Source organism: Ammospiza caudacuta, chromosome 3 (genome assembly GCF_027887145.1).
Source record: "Ammospiza caudacuta isolate bAmmCau1 chromosome 3, bAmmCau1.pri, whole genome shotgun sequence".
NCBI classification, from domain to species: Eukaryota; Metazoa; Chordata; class Aves; order Passeriformes; family Passerellidae; genus Ammospiza; species Ammospiza caudacuta.
In genome coordinates this window covers 97,008,884-97,033,908 of record NC_080595.1, presented here as the reverse complement: position 1 = coordinate 97,033,908, position 25,025 = coordinate 97,008,884, and the positions used below count along the sequence as shown (strand labels likewise).

Genomic DNA, 25,025 nt, shown 5'->3' with positions numbered 1-25,025 from the left:
AGTAATCATTTGGGATAAAAAAAAGACTGAGATGCATTTTGAAAGATTAAATTTACTGTTATTTCTCTTTAGTTTCAGGCACTGCATTCTGTATCACAAACGCTGGGTTTGCTAGGAAGGAACAACATACTCAGAAATTCTTTAATACCCCTTCTCCTATCGGGAGTCCGTCAGTTTGCTGAGCAGTTGTTGCAGGCTTACCAGGTACTGTCATCTTTTCTTTTCAAGAAAGCCCAGAGAGTGGTGTTGGGCAGTGTTTTGGCTGTATTTATTTGTTTCTTAAAATGTAAAGAAAATCATCATTTTATAGAATATTCAGATTTATGAATGCAGAAAATGCTAGGAGCTACCTTAAACAGCAAATTCAAAAAGAGAGGCATAAAGTAAGAGAAAATTCCATACAGAAAGGTAAAATTATCAGACTGGATAATAAATAGACTGTATAGGTTTTTAGATCATATTATATAATTTGCAAAATACTTAAAATAATGAGTTAGAAGATTTAGTACAATGTATAAATTGTTGACTGTGCAGGCAATACAACTTTGGTATTCAGCTATACAGACAATATAACTTTGGTATTCTCTCCCTAGCTCATGTAAAACTGGAAAGTCAGCTGCTTTATTTTATTTCAGAATCAGATGTCATGTTTCACATTATTATTATTTCAAATTATTAATTTTCCTGATGCAAAAGTTGTCCAGCACATATTTAATTTGTTACAATGAGTAGGAGCTAAATAGCAGAATAGAACTTTTGGTAAAATTTATTCTTAACTTAAATTATTTCCAGTAAACTATAGAGGAAAGAGAGAGACAATAGATGTTCCTTTAACATTTGAAAAAAAGACATATGCACTAAATAGGGGTTTCATAGATTTTTCATGCATTTGTATGTGTTGGTGTGTATTTTATGCAAAAAGGTTCAGCTTCACTTGGGATTGCAACTGGATTTTACACTATCCTAAAAGCTTTTTATTTGGTGGAAGATAAACTCTTAGATTTATTTTGCGGTGGTCTAATTTAACAAAAGGCTTAAGTGTTGCTCAAGCAGTTTTAATTTTTTCTCTCTACATCTCTCTGTGATGTAGTAGTAAGTTGGACTGTTGGAGAAAGAATATGTAATTGCCAACCCAGATTTCTAGTGTGTTTGAATCATATTCTGAAAATGCCAGTTTTGAAAAAATAAGGCAATGAGCTGTGCCTTATTTTAGGTTACTGTTTGCATACAAGATTTATTGATGGCAACCAAGTCAAAAGACTTTTGACAATTGTAAGGATAGGGTAGAGTGTAATTAAAAACAATAATTGTTTTTTTAAGTTTAAAGCAGCTGTTCATTTTTAACGTTATTAAATCTCACCTGTTTAACAGAATTAGTCATCTTTCTTTTCAGAGTTTTGCCAGTGGCAATGCAGAACCTTTCAGTTCTCCACAGTGATGTCAAGCTCATACTGAGCATTTGCTGAGTTAGTTACTATGGAACTGCTTAACCTTGCCATACTGTAATTATTTTTATTGCTTTTATATTTGGTGAAGCCTTAGGAGCTGGGCATCTATCAATCTGTAGCTGACACTGTAGGAATTTGAAAAGCTGCAGTACATGTAGGGCAAGTAAATGAAGTTCTGGTTTGCTTAGCTTGTGATGAAGTCAGTGTTTTTAAAGTTCATGCATTCTTGCACTTAGTCCTAATAGATGTATTGTGTTCACTTAAAATCCCTCATATATTCTGTATGTGATAATATTCTGGCAATAGATCACAATAGCACTCAATTCTGATGGCCTGATTTATGGACCAGCTTCCAAATGTGTCTGAATTTATGTAGCATGACTTCTGGTAGATATGATTCTAAAAAGGATTAAAGTATTTTTTCTTGTTTTATAATCAAATCTAATGATACAGTATCAGTTTGAAATAAAAACCCCCAGCTTTAAAACAAAAACTTTTCATAAATACTTAAATTAGAGTTTGGAGAAAGATAATACTTCATATAATCAAACTTCATTAGCTGACAAGTATTCTAATTGTGTTTTGTTACTTAAGCAAAACCACTGTTAATTCCAAAGAGTATCTCCCATTTAAAACAATCAAATTAGAGATTCTTAATTTTAGTTATGATTAGAGGTGTGGAAATACATGAGGTTTGTTTTGTTTCACTGTTAGTTAGTTTTATTGTTTTAGGCACAAAACAGAAATAAAGAATTACCTAAGGCATGTATCCAGGTTAGTTTGCAATTAACTTTTGGAAATTTGATGGAAAACAGAAATTAAAAAAATTAGTTTATTCATCCAGGCAAATTTCTGTTTTATTTTTTATAGTAATTTTTTAAATGGAAGATGGTTTTCAACAGTGACCTGGAATAAAAAGAACATTCCTTTTAGTTTTTCTAAATGAATCATCTAGATAGCTCAACATTTCTGTTTTAATTTCCTCATTAAGACTTGAGCTAAGTTCCAAGTAGTTTGCCAAATGCATGAATTCAAGAATATGCAACTTTATTTTCCATCATGTCTTCAGTAGGAAGTGTGCTCAGCACAACCCCTTGCAGGTTTGTGTATACATCTTTGATAAATATTGAACATATTTTAATTTCAAATTCTGAATTACTTTAGAGAGTTTGTAACTGTGTCATCTTGGAACAAGCCTATCAGTTGATGACCCACAGTTCCAAAGTGCTATCTGTGCCCCATGCTTTAAAAATTAAAAAATTAAGTTGTGTATTGGAAAGTGTTTCCAATAAACTACAAGAGAAAAGTACAGGGATTACTCTAAATATTTTTATATTGTTGTCTAATTGGTTAAATCCTTTAATCTTACAATAGGCAAATTAATGTCAAATACATGAATCATAAAATTTTGTATACAATATTTCCACATATTAATATGGAAATTAAAAATAATTAAGGAGCATGTAAAACAGTATAGTCATCCTCATTTTCCACACAGTTAAGATTATTTTTATGTTACTAAACTCTTAAGCAAGTTAGTAGTTTGCTTTAATTCATTTAGGTACTTCATCATGGGCTCAAAGTAAAGCCCTTACTTAAGTGCTTTGCTGACACCAGCATGCTGAATTCTAGGCAAAAGCATATTAATATAAACTCAGTTGGATCTCCTTATTTTTACAGATGTTGCATATGGTCTTTTGAGTTTTATGTATAATAAGAAGCTTTCATGCTTCATAAATAAAATTTATAAGAATACTGTAATTGAACCTTAAGTTACTATGAAATAGAAATTTTCTGATCCCCATCTGGATTTCTACTGCAGAACAGATGAAGTGTAAGATACTAAGATTTCTGAATCAAAGATTTCAGATACTGTGGAAGACGGATTAATTTTCACATGTTGAGCTCCTCTCATGATAGCAGATTTGCCTTTATGATAACTTTCAAAGACAGAAGGCTAGAAATGGAAAGGACATAGTGCTTTACTGGATTTACTGCTCATTTCTAACCCCTCCAGTATTAATTCCAAGAATTCTGAAAAAGAAAATTAGAAACCAGAAAATTGATTCTGAAATAGGAAAGAAAGACACACTACGAGGTTTTGAAAAGCTCTGTTCAGTAATTGCTGATGCATAGCTTGGGTAGCATTACCCAAGTTTTATCACATTACTTTCTATGTACCATTTTTACCTTTTTGAAAATTTAAAATCGTTTTATCACAAAAGCTGTACACTGGATAGCTGTTTGTGTGGGGTTTTGTAATCAAAGCACCAAATTATATGTAATTCTCAATATTCTATGTAAGCATTAAGTCCAAATTCAGATGTGGGTGCTGACTTCTCACCTGAAGTGAATGACAGAGGACATAAAGGGAGAGATTTCCTCTTTAGTTTAGGTGTATGTAGTAGACCTTGCTGTCTGCTTCTTGTAAAAGTCAAACAAGCAGCTAAGATTAGCTAAACATTCGGCAACATGAATATAAATAGTCATGCAAGGCTTTCCTGAATGTTACAAAAATTCTTGAGAATCGGGCTCATTACAACAAAACAGCTTTAACTCAAAAGAGCCAAAGGATTTAGACATAAGGTGGGATTTGTCTCACTTGAATTCAGATGTGTATGACATTTCCATTTGACATTCTTACTTAAGCTTTCCATTGTAGTCAAGGGAGGAGAAAAGTCATTTCTTGTCAAACCTATGTTCTCTTAGATAATTATAATTGGTCCCAGACTTGTTTGCTTCTTTTTTCTGCCTATGAGAAAAGGCATTTAAGTCCTTTCCTGAAGTGCAGATATTTATGCTAAAAAATTCCAAAGTTAAGGGATGAAAATCCCATAATATCTCTACAAAAATGTCTTTTTGGATGATCTGGGCAAGACATGTTGTTTGGAGCAAAGACCTGATCCTGCAGAACATTGTAACAGGTAGTCATGCAAAGCCTACTTCTCTCTTTACACTGACACACATGAGTAACGTTATCAGATGTTTGGAACAAGTTATATTTTAGTTATTGTAATTAATAAGTTAACTTCGTTATCATACATTTGAATTCTTCAGGGTCCGCAACTGGTGACTGGTGCTGATGGGTTGTGCAGGATATGGGGGTTGGAGCTTCTTGTAAGATGCATTCAGCCATGGTGTGTCTGATGCATGTGCCTCTGAACAGGCAGACCTGTAACACCAGCAGTCTATGCAGGCAGTGTATTGAGGCAGAAAGAGAACAAAGGGGAGCACAGAAGCACTATGATTTTGAGTATTTCCCGAGATTTTCGTTGCTATTCACCACTGTGTAGCTAACAGGCTTGTCACTGGAATGTCAAACTGCACAGGAACAGCTCTATATGGAAGCAAATGAAGGGCTGAAATATTCCTGTGGCTGCAGAGCCTTTTTTTTTTTTTCCCAGCTGGCCTGCAAATTAGAGGCTTTATGAATGTCAAGTTGGACTAGCTCAGTTGGTAATCAGTTCATCAGGGAAAATGGAGTTTTCCTGTAGCTGGGTTCATCTAGATGATCAAAAGGTTTAAAGTGCTGAGAACTGAGCTATTAATGGCAGAGCTTGTCTTCATAAGCCTTTCTCCATGTATCCATTCTGTATCCAATGGTTGCTCTGGGCAGGTGTGGTACCCACGACATGCTTTATTCCAAAGGCAAGTGTGTCTGATGTGATGTAGAGAATTCTTCAGACAAGCTCCTCTTTCCAAGAAGTTTACTTCATTTATGCAGTATGTCTAATCTCTTCAAACATAAGTTTATATACATTGTAATAAAGGTTTTCTATGCATTAGGAAAGAAAGCTATACTATTTTTTTTCAACTATGATAGAAAATGGCTAAAATAGTTAATAAGAAAAAACAACTGAGAATATTATGCAGCTAGAGAAGCTAAATACCTTTTGCAGTCTGCTGTTGTTTGAGGTACTAAAATGGCTACCAAGTATATTTGGCTTTTTATAATTTCTACTGTTGACTTTGCTGATGCATAAGATTAATAATACTTCACCTAGCTAAAAAAAAGAGACAGGTGTTATGTAGACCTTATGAAAATAATTTAACTTGCATCTGGACATCTGTTCATCCTGTCTAAGATGTAATTTCTTTCCTTGTTATGCTTGTAAGCAGAGATTGTAGTGTATTTTAAATTGTGAATTCTAAAAGATGCTGCAAAATAGTGCTCTGAGTAAATGTAATGTAATTTTTATTCCATTCAACTGCTGATGCTACTGATAACAAAGGAAATAATGGATGGATATAATAATTAGTGGATCTGCATTATTTCTTATATACCTTGTGTGGAGATACAGTTTTGGGAATCTGTAAAACTCTTCCCTGAAAGGCAGGAATGAGAGAATCAGTCAAGACTTGGTATATGCCAAAAGAGTTCCATATACCTTTGAAGTGTATACTTGCTTTTGCTGCATATGTCATCCCCTATTACAGATTAGATTTTAAGATGCTTACATGTCAGACAGAGCTGGAAAATGACAAATGGTTCATGCCGTGTTCTCTTCCCTCTCATATTATCTTGAAATGATACCATTAAGGAGAAAGGAGTTTAGAAGTGTTCCTACAGAACTCAAAGGTAGCAGGGCTTTGACTACACTTAGGTGCTTGGCAAAATTGAGGATGACATGTAATCAGAAAACCTCAGATGTGTTTGGGAACAGAAGCAGCAAATATCGATTACATGAGGAGAACTGTCGACTAGGGTATTATTACTCTTAATATTGGTGAATCATGTCATTCATGGAAATATGATACTGGAAAAGGAAAAATGCTTAATTAAAAATACCAAAATATATTACATCTCAAAATGTTACTAAGTATTATTTCTGGAAATCTTGTTTCAAACAGTGCACAAAATTCAGGCTTAAAAAAAAACCCAAAAAAACGAACAAAAAAAAAAAAACCCTCAAAAAAAACCCCACAAAAAACTCCAAAATGAAACAAATAAAAAAAAAAGCCCCTAAAAATCCCATAAGCCAAAACCCAACAAAACCAAAAATAACATGATTATAACTTAAATGAAATTGCCTATTTTAATTTCTGGTGCAGTTAAGCTTTCATTACATCTTTTTTAAAATGTGGGTTGATGCTGCTTTTACTTCCTTATTCTCAGTCCTTAATAGGACTGTTAATACTGTCCTTTTTCTATTGCTTTCTTTGCAGCTCATTTAGTTCTTTTACATGCCTAAAGCAGAACATGAATAAGGACAAAATGTCAGATTTTTGTGGCATGTGTGGTAAACTTGCTAGTCTGGAAGACCATTTGATTTTTACTTAAACCTGTGTATTCAAATAGATAGGTTTAATGTTCCCATTAGGCTCCCTTCCTTATTGAGCATTCCTGCTTACAGACAATGATTTGCAAAATGGAATGATGTTACACTGCTTCCTTAATGCTTTTTGGTTATTGCAGTTGTCTGTGTGAATAGCATATATATACCATATGTGCTCTTAAAAGTTCAATTTCCAGGAAAGGTAACAGATTTTGTTACAGATTTACCTTTGGCTTTTGATTTTGGAGAATTGTTTAACATCCTCATTATGCACGTTTTTAACACAGCTTCACTAAATGCTTTTTTGGGATATGTTATAAATGCACAGTTCTTGTGTCAGTGGCTTTGCAGTCTGTTTGCTGCTTTAGTATTTCACATCTTCAGAAAATGGAAAAATAGAGTTGTAGTCCTAGAATTTCTAACAAGGAATCACTGATAAAATGACTTTTGTTTAAAAAGTAACTACAGCTTATAATTAAAACTCTTTTTAAGACCTTAGATAAATATAATAAAATGTAAGTGAAAACTATGGAATTATAGAGGATACTGGTGTAAACTCATAACTCCATTCTTTCTTTCAAACCATTCTTTTCATTTTACAGGACACATCCATATCTTGGATGTCCTAGCTTTGCACACACTTGTCTTTCTAAACATGTCTGACAGATCTGTACATAAAGACTTAGAACATCAGCTTGCCCCATTGGAACCTCCTTTGTTGGTTCCATTTGGTTTTGCTAAAAATACATTTAGAGCAGTGTGTATCTACCTATAGAGCTTATGCACAGCCATCACTATTTTAAAGCCCAGGAAGATTAACTGATGTTTGTTTGGTGCTTTCTAAAATGTTCTAGTGCTGCCGCCACAGTCAGAAGGGACTGCTGTCCCAAGTTTGGCTCTGAAACAAGCAGAATTTGTCTCGCATGGATTTAACTGATGCAGATCTTATTAACAGAGTAGGTTTATATCAGGGACAAAAGGTACTAGCTGCATAGAGTTTGCTTTGTGGCTAAGATTGAAATTATGGTTTGCATGGCTGAGACGTGGAAGATGAAATCTGGTTCCATAGCATATTTTAAACTTATTATATATGTTGGGTGACAGCACTCTGCCTGGCTGGGTAAGGCTTGATCTGGCAAGACAGCAAACCATGATTAATTCTGTGCCCTGAGGGAAAAGAGGGTTCCACAACTGGTGTCAGCAGCCACTCCTATTCTTTGCTACATTGACAGCATTTCTGGTGTAGATTTAATTAAGGGAGATAGAGTGGGATGATCTAACGCTGAACATCTTCATAGAGGGTATCAGAGAGAGATTTAAGTTTGTTGTGCTGAGGAATTAGGGATCTGAGGGTTCAGTTTTAGGTAGGCACTGATTATGTAGCCTCATACCACAACGGATTCAGTGCAGCTAATGAATTGGTGAACCTGAGTAAGTGTCAGAATGAGTTTATTGGGACTCATAGGGACTTTAGAGATATGGGAATGGGATACTGGACTAGGTTTGTGGTGAGAGAGAAAGAGAGCAGCAGCTAAGTGTGTTTAGATCTGTGCATTAATTATGTGAGTTGCTGGATTCACGTAAGTCTTGGATGTCCAGGATTTGTGCAGCAGAGGATGTTTTGCTGAAGTTGGAGGTGCTCCCGAAAGAGAAGCTGAAGTGTTCTCAGTCAGGATGTATGATTTATATGGCTTGATTAGATTGAGGATTAAGACATTGCTGGTTGCAGTCTCGAACTTGCAGTGAAAGGCAGGTAACCAGGTACCTCTGCTGAGTTGAACCACAATTGTCAATGCACACTTGCACTCATGTAGTATTACAGAAAAATTTATGGCAGCACAATTTGTGTTGCACGTCCTGTAGAAATATTCCTTTCCTGCTAAAGTATACATTTGAAATGCATGTAGCACCAACATTACAGAATTAAAATCAGTTTTAGAAAATAATCATCTTGAATCCACTCCAGTTTAGCATCCTATTATATAAGAAAGGATTATTTTCACTTGATTGCAATAGCAATTCACATAGGGAGAAGTCAAATGCATAGAGCAGAAAAATGAGAAAAATAGAAGAAAAATCTATGCTTCTTTCTCCTTTCTCATAGATAATGACAGGTTGCATGATTATAGTGCAGACTTTGAAGATGTAACTTGTATGTTTTGAATTTCTTGGCATCTGTCATTCCTGGAATTGAATTGGTAAAGCCCAATTAAACCTCTGGGTGTATTGTCTTGAAACAAGATCATTTGGGCTCTGTTTCATCTTTATAATTAATTCTTTCATTAAAAGTTAGTACTAGTGCCTCTTGAGTTTTCAGATTATTAAACTTCTAGCTGAACTTGCAGTTTTCAAGAATGCTTTGTGGAGCCTTATCACTTAATCAAAAATCTTTTACTTAGCCTAGCTACAACATTTTATACAGAATACTATAGTGAATTGCGTATGATAAATATGAGAGAGTGGAGTAATAGAGTTCAAAATTTAAGTAGTATTTCTACTTATTGTCATAAGTTATAAAAAAACTTGGTTAAGAGTAACTGAATAAGTTAACCATTTTGAGTTCTTCCTACATAAGTGATTATTTTACCTATGAATCAGTCCTGTTGATTAACTTAAACAGAGTAAATTCATTGAATGATTGTCGAAGTATGGAATGGTAAAGGTTGGAAACAACATCTAGAAATAATCTAGTATAACAACATGCTCAAAGCATTTTTTGTACTTCTATTTGCAGCAACTCAGGATTTCTTTTGGCAGTTTCTCCAGCCTTTTGAGATCATTCTGAATGGTAGCGCAATCCTCTAGTGTGTCCATCACTTGTGCTGTTGTGTCATCTCTAAACCTACGGTGTTTGATAAATTTTCTAGAAGTGAGATTATAGTTGCAATTTAGTTGAGTTCCTAGTACAGACAAGTCATTTTTCTACCTACGAAGGAGGTAGAAATACTGTTTAGGAAAGCTTATAGGAACTTCAGTAACACTCTAGGAGTTGCAAACTAGTGAAGGTATAATTATCAGTTTATGGAAACATAAGGTGAATATTGAGGCATGCTCTGAAACTCCTAATTTTTCTCAAGCATCCTGTAGAACAGCCTTCATGCACCTAAGAAACCCAGAGGATAGCACATAACCCACTAAATTAGCCCTTAGCCTTCTAGGGCTGAAAGATGTTTCAGAGGGACCTTGAATAACAGCTAGAACTAATTATATTTAAGTATGTCCCATATCTTTTTCTCTTGTTATTTTTAAATTGTTTTAATGAAGGAAGAAGTTTCAAGAAAAGCAACACATTAGCTTCTCTCTCTGTTTAATTTAGAACTGGCGTGATTTTAATAAGGGTGTTGAATAACTTGAGCAAGCTAGCAAAATTATTTATCTAGAAACTGGAGTACTCGGATCTTTTAGGAGCTGTTTTTTCACCTGGATAGTTTAGTTGGGAAGCATGCAGCTTATATGATAAGCTTGATGAAACTTTCTTTGTGTCCACTCATGTCAGAGAACATACTTTTTTTTTTTTTTTTTTGCTGCTGGGGGAGGTAAAGTGCTGCTGTTTAGGCCATGCAGAGGGAACAGGTAAATGACCAAGGATTACTGAGAACTCAAATTACATCTAGAGCAGTGCTTGCCAGGAGCAGGAGTCATCAACATGGTGATCCTTCACTGTGATTAACCTCCCTTTTGTATCCATCTAGATATTCTCATTGTCTGCTACTATTGTGCTACTGCTAGGTCTTTGATGTTACCACACCTCCCTTCCAGCCACCTAAACCCCATCACAATTATCTTCATTTTACTTCTCAAACCTGATTTCATATCAAACCTTGTCTGTCGTTCACAGACTCTTAGCTGCAGAGTAGCCAGGAGGAGGTAACGCCAGAAGTTTGGGGCTGAAGAGGGCAAGGTACTTTTAAGCTTGAAAACTCTTTCTCACTGAAAATAAGAAGTAATTCTAGATAATAGGTATGTTTTTCTCAAAAGTAAATGGTGTATAATTCCAGTTAGTATTTCCAATATTGATAGCAAAATTGGACTAGTGGGTTGTGCTTTTGTCAGATAAATGCTGCATTGTTGAAAGACATTATTGTACCATCTGCTGAAAACAGAATAAATTTTCAGGTATAATTTGAAAAGAATACTTTTCTCTCTCAGAAGCACGACAAAATAATCAATTTTCACACAGTAAAATTCACCCACATTGTAGATCAGGTAAATGATAGTGTTTTCTATCATTAGAGCTTTTTTTTCAGTTTGTAAATTTTGGAAAATGTTTACCATTCAGACGGAAACTTTTTTTCTTTCTCAGACCATTTTTTTCTGTGAAGAGGAAGACATAAGTGTCCACAGTTTTCACAGAAGCCAGCGCAGGCTTTGCTTTGAATTTATGCATTTCTGTGTAATAGCAGGCATTGTAAACTCACATTCCAGACAGCCATGAATGCATTAGCAGCTAGATTGAAAAGATTCTTTCTTAAAAGTAGAAAAGCATTACCTCACTCTATAATCATTTATGAAGTTAAAGTAATATCTGTGGTATGTGTGGGATTATAGCAATGATTGTCATAAAAAGAAGAAAGTTTTAATTCTGTCTTCAGAAGAGACTGAATACTACACATTTCATGCCCATGCATATAACAAGAACAGAAAAAATACTGAATAACATTTCTTCTAATTGAGCATCATCCATTTTCTATAGTAATAGAAGCAAGAACCCTTTTCAAAAAGAAAAACAAAAAAAAAAAAAAAAAAAAAAAAAAAAAAAAAAAAAAAACAAAAAAAAACCAAATCACAGCCAAACACCTGTAGGCATAAAAGAAGCAAATTAGGATTGTAGTGCCATTATATTGATTTAAAACTGCCATTCCTAGTAAAAGCAGGGAGCTAGTAGTACTTTAAGAAACTATATAAAATAAACAAGATCATTATTTGCAATATTAAAGAACATTATCTGAATCACAAACCTTAATTTCTTCTACATTTCATAATTCTGCTAGTGAATTCTTTGGCCAACTCTTGGAATGCATCATGCTACTTTATTCTGCATGGTGATTGCTCAAGAACTGCTCAACTCTGCTTAGCTTGGAAGAAGAATCTACTTAAATTTGAGTGTCTTAATTTAATTAATTAGAAGTTCGTACCTATGTTTTTGTAATGTAGAAGTCAGTTCCAGTCTGTGGGTTATTCAAGATACAGTCTTCCATGGTCATGGGTTATTAAAAATTAATTTTCATGCAAAAGACAGCTCTTTCTAAATCCGTCTGTTTCTCTAGAGTGTAGATACCACTGTAGAAAAAGTAGAGGAAGTTAACTTCCAGGGAAAGCATAAAGCTGCTGAGATTCTCCTTGTACATGATTTAAGATTAACAAAAAGAAAGACAGTTTCTGCTCCCCTAATGACTTCAGAGAGTCATGTGGGAATTAAAATGCCTACAGAATTATCTTTTTTATGGGATAATTTTTTTTTATTTGCTATACAGCATAACTAATCACCTTTAAAGTGTAACTTGTAAAATAATGGAAAAATTATTAATATATTTCTCAAAATTCGTCTGTTTTCTACAGATAGTGTTGTTAAATAGGCCAAGCAGTAAAAGGTGTTTTGTGATGAGGACTAATAGTCATTGTAATTGTAATGTAGTATTCATTATAATTGTGCTAGTATATAACTAGGCAACCTATGATATATGAGAAAGAGTTGCTCAAAATGCAAAAAATAAATTATAATCACTAAAACCAATTATTATTGGTTAGTTTGTGGTTTGGGTTTGTTTTTAACGTTTTGCATCTATTTAAAAATACCATAAATCATAGATAGGGCATTTCCATCTTTCATGGGATTCTTTGTGTGCATATTTGATGTGTTCAGAGATATTGTTGACAAAATGTTAGTTTCCATAAAATAATCTGGAAAAAGAGAGGACTGAGGGGGAAGAGAAGTTGTAATTGCCTCCCAGAACATGAAAAGTTGTTACACAAGGAGTAATCCTTTTGTGTACTGGTGTGAACAAGAAGAAATGTACTCTGGGATTAAGGTTAGATGTCAAACTCACTGAAGTACTGAAATACATTCATGATGAGCATCTTTTGGAAGTGCCCTAAATATACAGGAACCTATCTCAGGGTGAGGGGTGGGATTAAACACTTCAACACCCTTTCCGCCATATATCTGAGCTCTTAAATGCCTATTTATATATTATATTAACATTAATAATTATGGTCAAAATTCTCACAGAGGGGGAAAAAGGAGGCAGAACTATACTGCAGATTTTCCCTGCTTCTGAGATCTAGAAGAAATTGAAATACTGTTCTAACTAAGAGTGTGAATGCTAGCTTTGGGGAGATTGGTATAATAAGGGTGTAATACTTAATGCTAGTAGGTCAAGAAAGAGGCTTTACAGAAAATTTACAAAATTTGACTCATATTTTAGAAATAGAAATATTAGAAAACTACTAACACATCCCACAGTTAGGATTTCAAATTGCAGGAGGTTAAACTTTCTTCTTCAGGCAGTAATAAAAATTCAGGATGTAGATTAGATGTGTCCTGGCAGGCATGTTAAACAGGTAATTTTTGCATGAAAGTGACTGGTTTGCATCAGAGGAAGCCTTTTGGGGATTTCATATTTGGAGTCCTGTGAATTCTGTGTTTCTCAGAGAGATTACTTCTGATGTCCCTGCTAATATTCAATATTCACTGTAACACCTGTGTATAATATAATTTATCTCTAAAGATGGAAGAAATAGTAAGCATAAGAGAAGGGGAAACTGGGGGAAAAAAATATAGTTGAAGACTGGCCTGCACCACTGCTGGAGACCTCAGAGAGTTGTGCACAGTTACAAGTAAGGATCTGAGTAACGAGTAGATTACAGCTGTGTTCACTTCAATAGCCTTTCAAAGAATTTCAGCTGTTCTGGGTTGTGTTATGCTAATGACAAAATGATACTCAAGAACCTTTTTTCTCATATTTGAATATGTCTATTTATCATAAGAGCTGTTCTTCAAAATGTATTTTAGCAGACATTTCAATTTCAAGACCTACTTTTTAACTTCCTTACAAAATATTTTAAACTCATTTGAAAGTTAAATTATATTATTGATTCAGGGATTCTGAGGTCAGAAGGAGTCATTTAGTCCAAACACCTTTCTACACAAATTTTTCCAGATGCTGAATTTAAGAATGTGTTAATACATCAAATCTGAAAGCTGGTATTGATTCTGTCTATTGTTTAAAATTATTATTTGCCTCATTCTTTAATAATAGCTTATGAATTTTGGCTTTCTCTATCTGAATTTTATTGCCTAAAATTAAGTAACAGCTAATTAAAAAAAACCAAAGCAAAACTCAAGAAAAATCCGTAATCAAGATTGATACAATATGTTGAAATAGTATTACAGCTGCATAAAGTTATATAGGGCAATATATAAAATATAATTGCATAGTAAGTTAGAGATATGACTGAACTGTAAGCAATTGTCCAACCAGGTTTATGTTGAATCAACTCAAATCAGTCGTACTGACTAAATATTGTTTTGTTTTTCTATGTATTATCTATTTATTAAAATATTGTTTGAGGAAGAAATCCATCTATGGGAAACTAAGTCTTTCCTAGAACTCATGGTTCAATACTAATTCTGAATACCATTAAATTCAAAATTTAAAGACCAGATCCAGAGCCTATTGCAATAACTAGAGGACTCCATTTTACAGTCAAATTACATTAAATTTTTGCACTTATACTATGCTAACATTATGTATTTGCTAAGTTTGAGTACTGTTGAAATAATATAATTAACTTAGAATTAATAATATTTAAGACGAGAATTGAGAATTTTTTCATGTAAGTATGATGGAGTTTCCTTTTCTTCTGTTTAGAATCTATATAGAATCCTTCTATAAGGATTCTGTAAATCCTTCCTAATGTTTTATAATTCTTGCTTCTTCTTCTTCACATAGGTCCTTAATTTGTATCTGACTGAATTTTATTATGGCTCTATATAAGGCATGGCTTCATCATTTTTTGTTGTTTATGGAACAGACTCTTACCTAATGCTACCTGTACTTGTCAGTGATGTCTGCCCTGGTTGTCTCTCCTACCTGATGTTGTGAAACACAATTCTCTCCTCTGTCTCCTCATTCACAAAGTGTACCACATTTAGCAAACCTGAAGTATTCTAACTGCATTTTCAAACTTTGTATCCTCCACTTTAGTTATCACTCCTATAAGAAAGCATCAGTTACAGTAATATATATTCAGTATCAAAAACTGAAAGAAGCATCAGTTACAGTAATATGTATTCAGTATCAAAAACTAATGTCTGGTTTAAAGAGAAAAGAAATCTTAGCAGTCTAAGATATCTGTACTGTGTTATGATTGTTTTCATCCCATCCACATTTTCCTTCTCTTACTGCTCTTGTTTGAACAGTCTTAAACTGTAGTGTAGTATATTCAAGGAAGAAATTAAGTAGAGATTTTGAGGGGCTACCAGGATACAAAGAAAACAGTATTTGAGATTGCTCCAGCAATTCAGTGTTATTGATTCTTAATACTGTAGGAATGGGGAAGAAATTTTTTGGTTTTAACCCAACCCCCAGAAAGATATATCCGAAATAAGATGTACTATACATAGAAGAGTTCATAGCACAGTTTCCATGGCAAAGCTGTTCTCTCTGTGGCAGGGGAAGTAACTGGGAGGGCTCCTGCTTTTCCATGTGCCCTTGGTAGCCCATCAGCCTCCCGTCCTGTGGCACAGCACCCTGGGGAGCTGCTGCCGAGCCAGAGAGCAGCAGTTCTGCCATAGAGCCAAGGGATCATTTGCTGACTTGGCACCCTGGCACGGCTTTCGTCTTCCCGAGCTGCTTCCTGATTGATTCTCCTGCCTGAAAAGTGAAGGCAGAGGAACCAATGCAGGGCTTTTTAAGTATCTTTGCTGGCAGTTTTAGACACTTTACTGTGACTGTTGCAGGTATGAGAAATTCTGTCAGAATAGCAGCATGCAACATTGCTTTTAACTCTACATGTAGCACCACCACCTCTCCAGCCAAAATATGCCAATTTTTTGCTGGTTGTATTGTCTTTAAAGATGCATTCCTCATGACCACTATTTCTTCAAATAAGCAGTTCAGTGTTAGGAAAGAATGTGACTTTATTTTTCCACCTTAATCAGTATTCATTTGGAGATTTCAGTTCTCTGTGAGCAACTGAGTGCAGTTCATGTGTGCAGAAGTTTTGGTTCCCAATGAATTTCTGTACATACAGGAATTGGACTAAAATAAATATGGCAAATTTTGTTGTAATCTGTGCACAAGGTACCTTTTTTTTTAATTGCAATTGACTCAGCAGGAGACAGACTTCTGAAATTTCACTGACAAAGATACCCTGCCTGTAGCCATTTTATCAGTAATATCTTACATGTAAATTACCTCCCTATGCTAAGTTCCAAATTCCAAAGACTTTAAAAAAGTAATAAAAAAATCTAAAGCCAAGAGTCTAAAATACCAACTTATTCCTAAGGAGCCTGTTTCTCCAGTAGGAATTTAAAAGACACAGGATTTTTAGTCAAATGCATCATGGGAAATACAAAGAATTAGAGAAATTTTGAAGCTATTGGTGTAGTTATGAAACTAAGTTGACAGCCCAGCCTGTGGATTTTTTTATGGATTTAATTATGTTGAAATTGAGGCATATTGATTTAGTTGCCCTTATGGTATATTGAGGGTCTTCTGGAGCAGCAATGGACTCTTATTCTCTTATCCAATCATAATTGTTTCTGTCATTGGAAAGAGATTTTTTTTTCCCCCAAGGTCTGAATATTTAAGTGTAAAAGCATTTGCATGTAAAAAACAAACTCAGAAACAGACCTCCACTTTTCATTGACATATTTCTAACAAGGCCTTCAGGGCTTTGTTGCTATAGGGAAATATTAGCAATTAATGTGAAATTCAGTAAGTGCACATCTGTCTGCTAAGCTAATAAATAAAACATAGATGGGTTATGTTAGTTGCCAATTGTATCCCGGAGCATAAGCAGTGAACTGTGATACTTAAAATAAATTGGCATCTTACAAATACTGTTTGAGAAATAATTATGGTCCCTAAAATGATTATCCATAATAATAAATTTTATTTTTCCATTTCTTCATGCTATTCTAAAATTAATTAACTATGTAGAAGTAAAAATATGTTTTTGTAATTTAATCAAATATCTATTAGTGCCAGGAACTTTCTGGGGTTGAAAAAAGGTCTGCTTCCTTTGATAGTCTTTATTTGCCGTCCAAACCATGAAATGCTATGTTTGTATTGAACATAATACTTTTTACACTAGAAAATTTTTATTTTCATAACATTCAGTGTGAATGTGGAGTCAGAATTGTGTTTCAGTCAATTCATCACTGTACTAGAATAAAGGAAATTCCCTAGCAAACAGGCTCCACTGTCTTTTTGGCAAATGCATTATTCTGTTGAAACAGATCTTCCAAGCAGTTATCTAGAATAAATGTACAAAGTTGATGTTTTAATTCATTGTGAGAAATACTGCAAGGGTGCTCTGGGAGGAATTCGAGAGCATCTCCTAATGAAGTCTTTGGTTGTTGCAGATCATTTTTCGTATCTGCAGTTTTTTAGTTCCATCCACACTATCATATGGAATAGAAATGTATTTTTCTTCTTCCACTTCAGAACTGGAGAGCAGAAACCATTGTGGACTATTTCTGGTTTGGTTTTTTTTCCACAACTACTTACTTTCCTACTTACCTTTAGTAGGGTGTCTTTCTTTTTATCTGTGGCTTTACTTTAACTCCTAATATCTCTTAAAGTTTTTCCTTTTGGGTTTTTTTGATGGGGGTGTTTATTTGGGGGCTTTTTTTGTTTGGTTTGGTTTTTCTGTTTTGTGGTTGTTTTGTTTGGTTGGTTGTTCAGTTGGACAGGGTTTTTTACTCTAGCACTTAATGATATTCTATGATCCTTTTAGCTTCTCTCATCAATTGCTTGCATGACAATATTTACCTTACCTTCAGTTCCATTCATCGCCACCTGTTCTACTTCCTACATATAGATTATTTAATGTTTTATCAGTGCTTTCACATTTTCTTTTAATAAGTCACTTTTACATGAGCACACTTTTCCATTTCCACTTGGCTGGTACTTGGAAGATTCAGCTGTTGCACCAACAACTTATATGGAGAAACAGTGACTTCTATAGTTTGTCATCTTTAAGATAAAGTTATGTATATTTCTGAAAGACTTTTTGGGAATTTTCAGATCAAGCAATGTGGTCTGTTTGGTCCTTTCTTGACTTAAAAGTCAGGCTATGTAAAAACTTCATAAACATGATTTAATACTTTCAGATACTTTAAAAATCTTTCATTAAGAACTTGGAATTCTTTTTTAATGGAGGCAGAATTACTTCTTCGTTTTTTTTTTTTTGTGTTTCTTTGATGTAAGAACTTTAAGTAAAAATATTTGTTCATAAAAATCTGAATTGGTTCATTTAGTTTGGTTTTACCTATTCTTTCCAACCCTTCAAGGGCAGTGCTGTAAAAATACCAATGAATGGATATTAATTTCAAATTAGGAAGGTTATGTCTTATGTCATAAGATATGAGTACAGCAAAAAGAAAGCCTCTGAGAATTTATTTCTAAGTAAGAAAGGGGTTTTTTAAACTTTTTTTTATTCTATAGACTGTGTAAAATTTCAGCCTTCTGCAGTCTGATACACACACAAAAATAGAAACAATAAAGCCTGTCACAAACTTAAGGAGATGCTACACATAATACACAACCAAGCTGTGTTTGTTGTAAATTCTAAAAGTAACTGCTTTCTTACCACCTAACTGTTTCTGGTGCTTAATTTATGGGCCTGCTTGTACTTAATATTTGAGACTGAGCAGTAGATGTGTTTTCCTGTTTAGGGTGCACTGCTCAAAATGTGCTTGGCTTTTTGCTGTCAGCCAGTTTTTGCTGTCTTTCTCAAATCTTTTTGCAACTCCGTCAGCTTTGGATTATTAATAATTTTTCCCTACTATTTCACTATACAGTTTGCTTTAGGATTTGATTTTTTTAGTTTTAGAACTTCATACTTTTGATTGACTACTTTTGGAAACCAAACTGCTATTCATTTAATTTTTAGTAAATATGAATATTTGTAAGAAAATGAGTCATCAGGAAACGTCATGAGACATCATTTTGATTTTAAAACCCCAACAGGTATTCTTTGTACTGTTAGTTAAAGAAAAGGGTTCATCTTAGATTTTGTTTTTTTGTGCATCTCACCTGCAGTATTGCAGTTTGCAAACCCTAAGTGGTTTCCATAGTGAAGCACCTAAGCCATTTATTTCAAGTTGGAAATGGGAAGGAGATTTGTCCTTTTAAATGAAATCAGTACATAGAAGTGCTCCTGATGTCTCATTTCTTACAAAGAATTACTTTTTTGCAAAGAGATAGATTTGTACAGCCTACTTGCTGACTTAGACTAACAGATTGTGCTGTTCTTCACAGCTTGCTATATTCTTTACCGTACCACTTACATAACATACACATTTGATAAATAAGAACAGTAAAACCAGTCTGGGAATAAATAGGAAAAACACTTGTGTCATTGTGTCGCCTTCCACAGCACTTGGACAACATGAGCTAGCAGCACAGGATGTCTCCTGTTAGACACATTACATTTTTCAGTGTCCTGATCCCAGCCACAACAGGAGAAGGAGGTTATTCTGTAGCACCTCATGTCATGTCCAGGGGCAAGAGGAAGGACATGTCTTCTGAGGAGAAAGGGGCTCCCTCCTACAGCCACGGTGTGGGGAGGGAGCAGTTATGTGGTGATGTTCCCCTTTTTCTTGTCCTTTCTGTCGTTAGTATTGTTGCTGTTATTGTTCATTTTCTTATCTCCTTGCTATTTCCAGTAAATTGCTCTTATCCCGACCCATGATCTTTTGTGTTTGTGCCTCCAGTTCTCCGCTCCAGCCCTCCAAAGGGGAGGGGTATGTGGGGAGCAAATGGCAGCGTGGTTTCAGTGGGAGCACTAAATTGGAGAATACCATTCTAAACCAGGACACCCAATCTTTCTGTTTCATGGTTTCTCACCAAAACTATCCTTAAGTATTGTGTTATGCTAATTTTCTTATAGATAATTTGTATTTTGTATTTGTATTGCATTTTCTCCTCTTTCATTTGCCTTTGAACCATGTTAACATCCATTCATTCTTAAAACAGATTATGAATTTGCATGAGTTTCTTAATCATCTGTGTCAGTATGCTCTAATCATGTTACTATCATGCTATATCTTTCTAAAACAAATTTGAGCTTGATTGTCTCTGTAGTGAATACTGCAGTTACTGGAGTAATCACTGTACATGAAATAGTTAATTTCTCTTTAAAAACAAATAGCAAAGAAATACTTTCAGACATGCACAAAGTCAAAATAAATCTAAAAATGTTCCTGTGTTCCTACAAAATTATTCCCACCACTCAATGACTGTCTTCTCAAATGCTTTTAATATAAATGCAAGGAGAGCATTTCAAAACATGAGTATTATAAAAGCAGTAGAAGGGCAATTACAGTCTGTGTGGAATACTAATGTGCTACTTAGACTGAAGTAGGCCTGTGTTGCAAGTTCAATTTATAGGTGAGCCAATGTAGATTGTTTTCAATATGAAGTATGACAGGCGGTGATATTAATAAAAACTTGTTGCACATATTGCCGTCACTTATTATGCAATTAAGTACAGTTTTAAATCCTAAGATAAATCATACTGCATGCAAGAGCAGCAAATTAAAAACCACTCCAACTATTTTGTCATTATTCTTAAATTAATTAAGGTAGCAATGTGGTGCTAGCTATTGTAAATTTAAATTTTGAAGATTGTGGTTACTGTAATTTTTATTCATTAATATAATGAATTATTATTTTGTTTAACCTCCAAGAGCTAGTTCTTTAATGTCATTAACCGAGTACAGAAAATAAGGTTATAGCTATTGTTCCAATGCAGAGCAACTGTTCTGAAATATTTATTAAGGTTGTAAGAGAAACGAGTAATGATATAAATGATGAGTGGCAGCAAAATTGGTCATGTGATAATGTCTTCTCAGAAACTATGTAACAGACTAGAGAGAGTTTTGGATAAAATTAGAGACTTGTAAAGTCCTTGATTCTGAGAGAACAAAAGATTATGACTTAAAGAGCGAACAAGTGAGAGTAACAACAGAAATATATAAACCAGTCTGTGGTATAAAGAAGAGAAACTGAGTATTTTTCCTGCCCTTTATCATTGTGCAAGAATTAAATTGAAATTTGAAGGTACGAAAAATCCCTGCATCGGATAGACACCTTTGTTCAAAGTTAATATCTAGTATATTTTCTTTCCTGATCTTCAGATCCTACACAAGAACATTCTAGCTACATTCTCTGTGTGAATATTCCATAAAAATTCTTGTCATATGAGCTAATTCTCTGTAATCTTTCTTCCTAATTCACCTCTTATCTGTTGATAAAAGTCACCTTTTGGCCTGTTGATATCACTGCAGATGTGCTTCTCTCTAAGGCAGAATTTTCATCCAATAATTTGTGCTTCTCTGAGGATCCACATCTATTGGATCCTAAAGGCTGAATTAGAAGAGTAAATTCTGGAAGTACTGAGATTCTAACATATATCTTGTTCTCAGAAACAGTTAGAGGATGCTGCAATTTCAAAAAGGAGTCCTAAATGTAGTAAGGAATTAAAAAATCGAAATTTTTTTGGGAAAAAAATGGTGTTTCTGGATGTTTCCAAAACTGTTTTGGTTTTTCAGAAGGACAGTGAGGTACCTGTTGTCAAGGATAGGATGATCAGATCATTTCTATCATCACAATAGTCTCCCACCTTTGAAAGAAGCAATGCATGTGGATTACCCGCTTGATCTGTTCAGCTTTTTTTTTTCTTTTTTTGTTACAAATGTGATGAGAAAATATTGGTTTAAGAATGTTTTATTGACTGTCTTAATCTCCCCATTCTTACAGTCTTGCTAATCGCCAAATATAGTTTAACTTCTTGCTGCAGTTTTGCTTGACAAAAAGGCAGTGTCTTAAGTCAGGCATTATGAACTTAATGTTCAAACAGAGCTGTGAAATGAAAGATGTTTGTCCCAAACAATGATGATTTCCAACTGATGAGTGAAGGCAGAAAGCTGACTTTTTAGGATCTACTGCCTTTTATCAGTGTTAAGGAAAAAAATTTGTGAAGCTTTGCAAAATTTCTGCTCTTAGTAACAGTTCTGTCATTCACCTCTAATGAAGCTAAAGAAAGGCAGCAAAAGGCATTGACTTTATCCAGAAGAAGGTTTTTAGTTTCATGTTTCAGCACCAGCAGGAGATGCATATATTGTGTCTGGCATCACTTCATTATTACTATTTAAGACTGTGGTATATCAGAATACCTTTGGAATTGCTTGAATTCTTTCAGACAACCTCAGGCTAGACCAGCTGGCTCGGGGATTTGGTAGTATTTCGAAGCTCCCATTCTTCAGACTCGTTATGCTCCTCTTGATGACACAACTGACTTCCTTTTGTGAGCTCTGACTTCCCACAAGCATGAGATTCTCCCTTCTTCCTTTTTTCAGTTGTTTACTAAGTGAGAGCATAGGAGAAGCAACACAAATCCTTCTAGAAAATTAGTTGTCATCCTCATGAAAGTAATGAGGGAGTATTGTACTGTTCAGCATGTGTATACTCTGTATGCTTCTGGGATCAGCCTACGTGGTATTTCCCAGGTTGATCCCTGAGGCTTTTCAGCCTGCAATTCATTCTGATTTGATCATAAGATCACTGTACATCCATGTCTAGAATGCTTCCTTTTTCACCAGATGTTGGCCAGAATATCTTCCTGTTTATAAGGCTATTTTAAATCTGGCAAAGTCATAAAAATCTCCAGTTTCAACTTGTGTAATTAATAGATACATTAAACAAAAACAAAGCAAAACCAACAAAAAACCCCAAACCAACCAACCAGCCAAAACCAAAAAAAATCAACATAGGTTGATTTACTTTTCATTTCATTTGGGTGAAGGAGGTTTGTTGATATTTCTGTGGCTGCATGGGAACAAGTGGAATATAAATGTGTATGAAAGTTAATTTCTAGGCATTAGACCAGAAGCATGACATTGGAATTGGGAAGAAGTTGCAGTGATTTGCATCATCACCTTCTCTAGCTAGTTATTAAGGTACTTATGCAGATTTAAGTTTGGCCTAAACTGCCCTCCCTCAACAGGCAGACCAACGTTTTTGTAATGTCTTCAAGAGTTTTTCTTCCAATGTTTATTCATTCATCATATGGATGTTATAGGCAGCGGTGGTTGTGTTGATATTCCCTGTCAAGCAATGTGTTGTACAGTTTTCATAAGGAGTATCTTCAAGTTTGAGTCTCTGTTCTTACCTAGAAAATGCCTTTCCCTGTGGTCATCTGCCTGTAGGTAATTCATTCTTTCGAATGATAGAGTAGATGAGGTATTTCTTTTCACTAAAGACTTTAGAACCATATTAAGATCCCTTGCCTTAATGAGAGTTACTTTTCAGAGGAATCCAGTTTTGTGCATCATACTTATTGGGGCTATACTTCTTCACTGTCCCACATGTACAGCCAGAGTTGGGTCCACTTAAATAATGGTGTTACCATCACCCACATGACAGCCTAGTTTCTGAAAAGTTCTATAAGATATCTACTCTCACACTGCAGTAGACTCAAGAGGCCTAATACATTCCTCTTATTGTTTATTACTTTTTCCAGTTTTGACTATAATCCCTTATTTTGAGAATTGCATTTATTCTATATCTTTGTGTGTACATTTGTATTATCACAGCCAGAAGTGGTTCCATTTCATTTTAAATGTTGTCACCTGGAATTGTTAACTTTACCCCTTTCAAGGAATGATGCTCATTAAGATCTTTCACAACAGGTAAAGTTTTCTTCTGATCCTAAAAACAAGTGCAAGTTCCTATAAATGGAAAGAAGGTTCTTCAGCTAAGATTTTTGCCTTTTTTTTGTAAGACAGTAGAATTAAAATTAAGATACCAAGTTCCTTCATCTGCACATGAGTATTTGAGTTGATAATTCTGATAGAATCTCAGACATTCAAATATTGGATTGGAAAAAAAAACCCAAAATGCATTTCCTTCTTGTTGCTAAATCCTGTGTCACTTGGGGGCAGAAGTGTTTGGAGCAAATCATAGGTCATATTTTATTCTGGAAAGCGAATATAGCAGGTGAAAAAGTTTCATGGGAAAGTAAAGTAACAGGCAGAGTAGTAATGGTTCAATGTTGACCTTGCTGAACACTAGACTAAGATCCCACTGAGGGAACAGTCAGTGGAAGGAGCCTAATTAACCCTTTAGGGTGAAGAAAGTCAAAGTGTTTAAATTCTTGTTTTCCAGAGGATTGAGAACCAAAAAGAACATTTAATGAGCTATAGTTCTCTATGATGATAATCCTATTTTATCCCTCTCCAATAGGGAATACAAAATATGGAGTATTACGGAAGAGAGATGGAACTGGGACAAAACCAAATGAGAATTTTTTCCATTTCAGACTGGAAAGCTTAAAAGCTTTACTAAATAAATGACTGTGTGTCCATATGGCATAGAAGAACCTTAATTCAATTTAAATGAGTTAAATTCAGTAGCAGAAACAGTCGGAGCATGAGTTCCCTATTGGCTAATTCACTGTCATCAGGGAATCTTGAAGGAATGAATTTCCTGGCTTACCTTAGAGCCGTAAAAACTTAGCAGTATTCTCTTTCTTGTTTGTTCACCCTGCAAATTGCTGTATTATCCCAGAAGTTTTCCCTGTGCATAGATATTCTCCCCAAAAGCACAAGAATAGTGACTTTTTTATATAAAATAAGTTTGAGCATTAAAATAGGAGGGTTTCTTTATACTGCAGCAGATGCCTTTCACTTATTTGTAATGCTATAATTGCTATGCCTGATAGTCCAGACCTTCTAAAAACTAGAAATTTGCTGGGAGTCAGTTACAGCATACCAAAAATGATCTATGTACCTCAATTCTGACAGGATTTGATTTTGTTTCTTCTCTCCTCTTTAAATGAGTCAGTCTCTAATGATTTTCTGTCATGTTTTTGTTAATGTATTCCTGCAGTCATCTGAAATAATTTTGAAGAGTTAGGTGGCCTGTGTGTTTAGTATGACTTGTTAATATGATCTTTTAATATCTTTCACAGTGATTTAAATCTTATTTGATAAATTAAGCAGTTGTGTTAAATTGTGTTAAATTTACAGCAAAGAGGAATGAATTGTATTCCTAAAGGCACTTATAAA

The 25,025-nt window shown here is 34.5% G+C and overlaps 1 protein-coding gene across 1 annotated transcript in view; it reads left to right on the top strand.

Annotated features, from left to right (window-relative positions):
- MEI4 (meiotic double-stranded break formation protein 4) overlaps window positions 1-25,025 on the top strand; it is a 104,682-nt gene that overhangs the window by 65,662 nt on the left and 13,995 nt on the right. Inside the window, exon 5 of the mRNA XM_058802609.1 lies at window positions 73-204. Coding sequence (XP_058658592.1) covers window positions 73-204 — 132 coding nt within the window. The remainder of the gene's footprint in view (window positions 1-72; window positions 205-25,025) is intronic.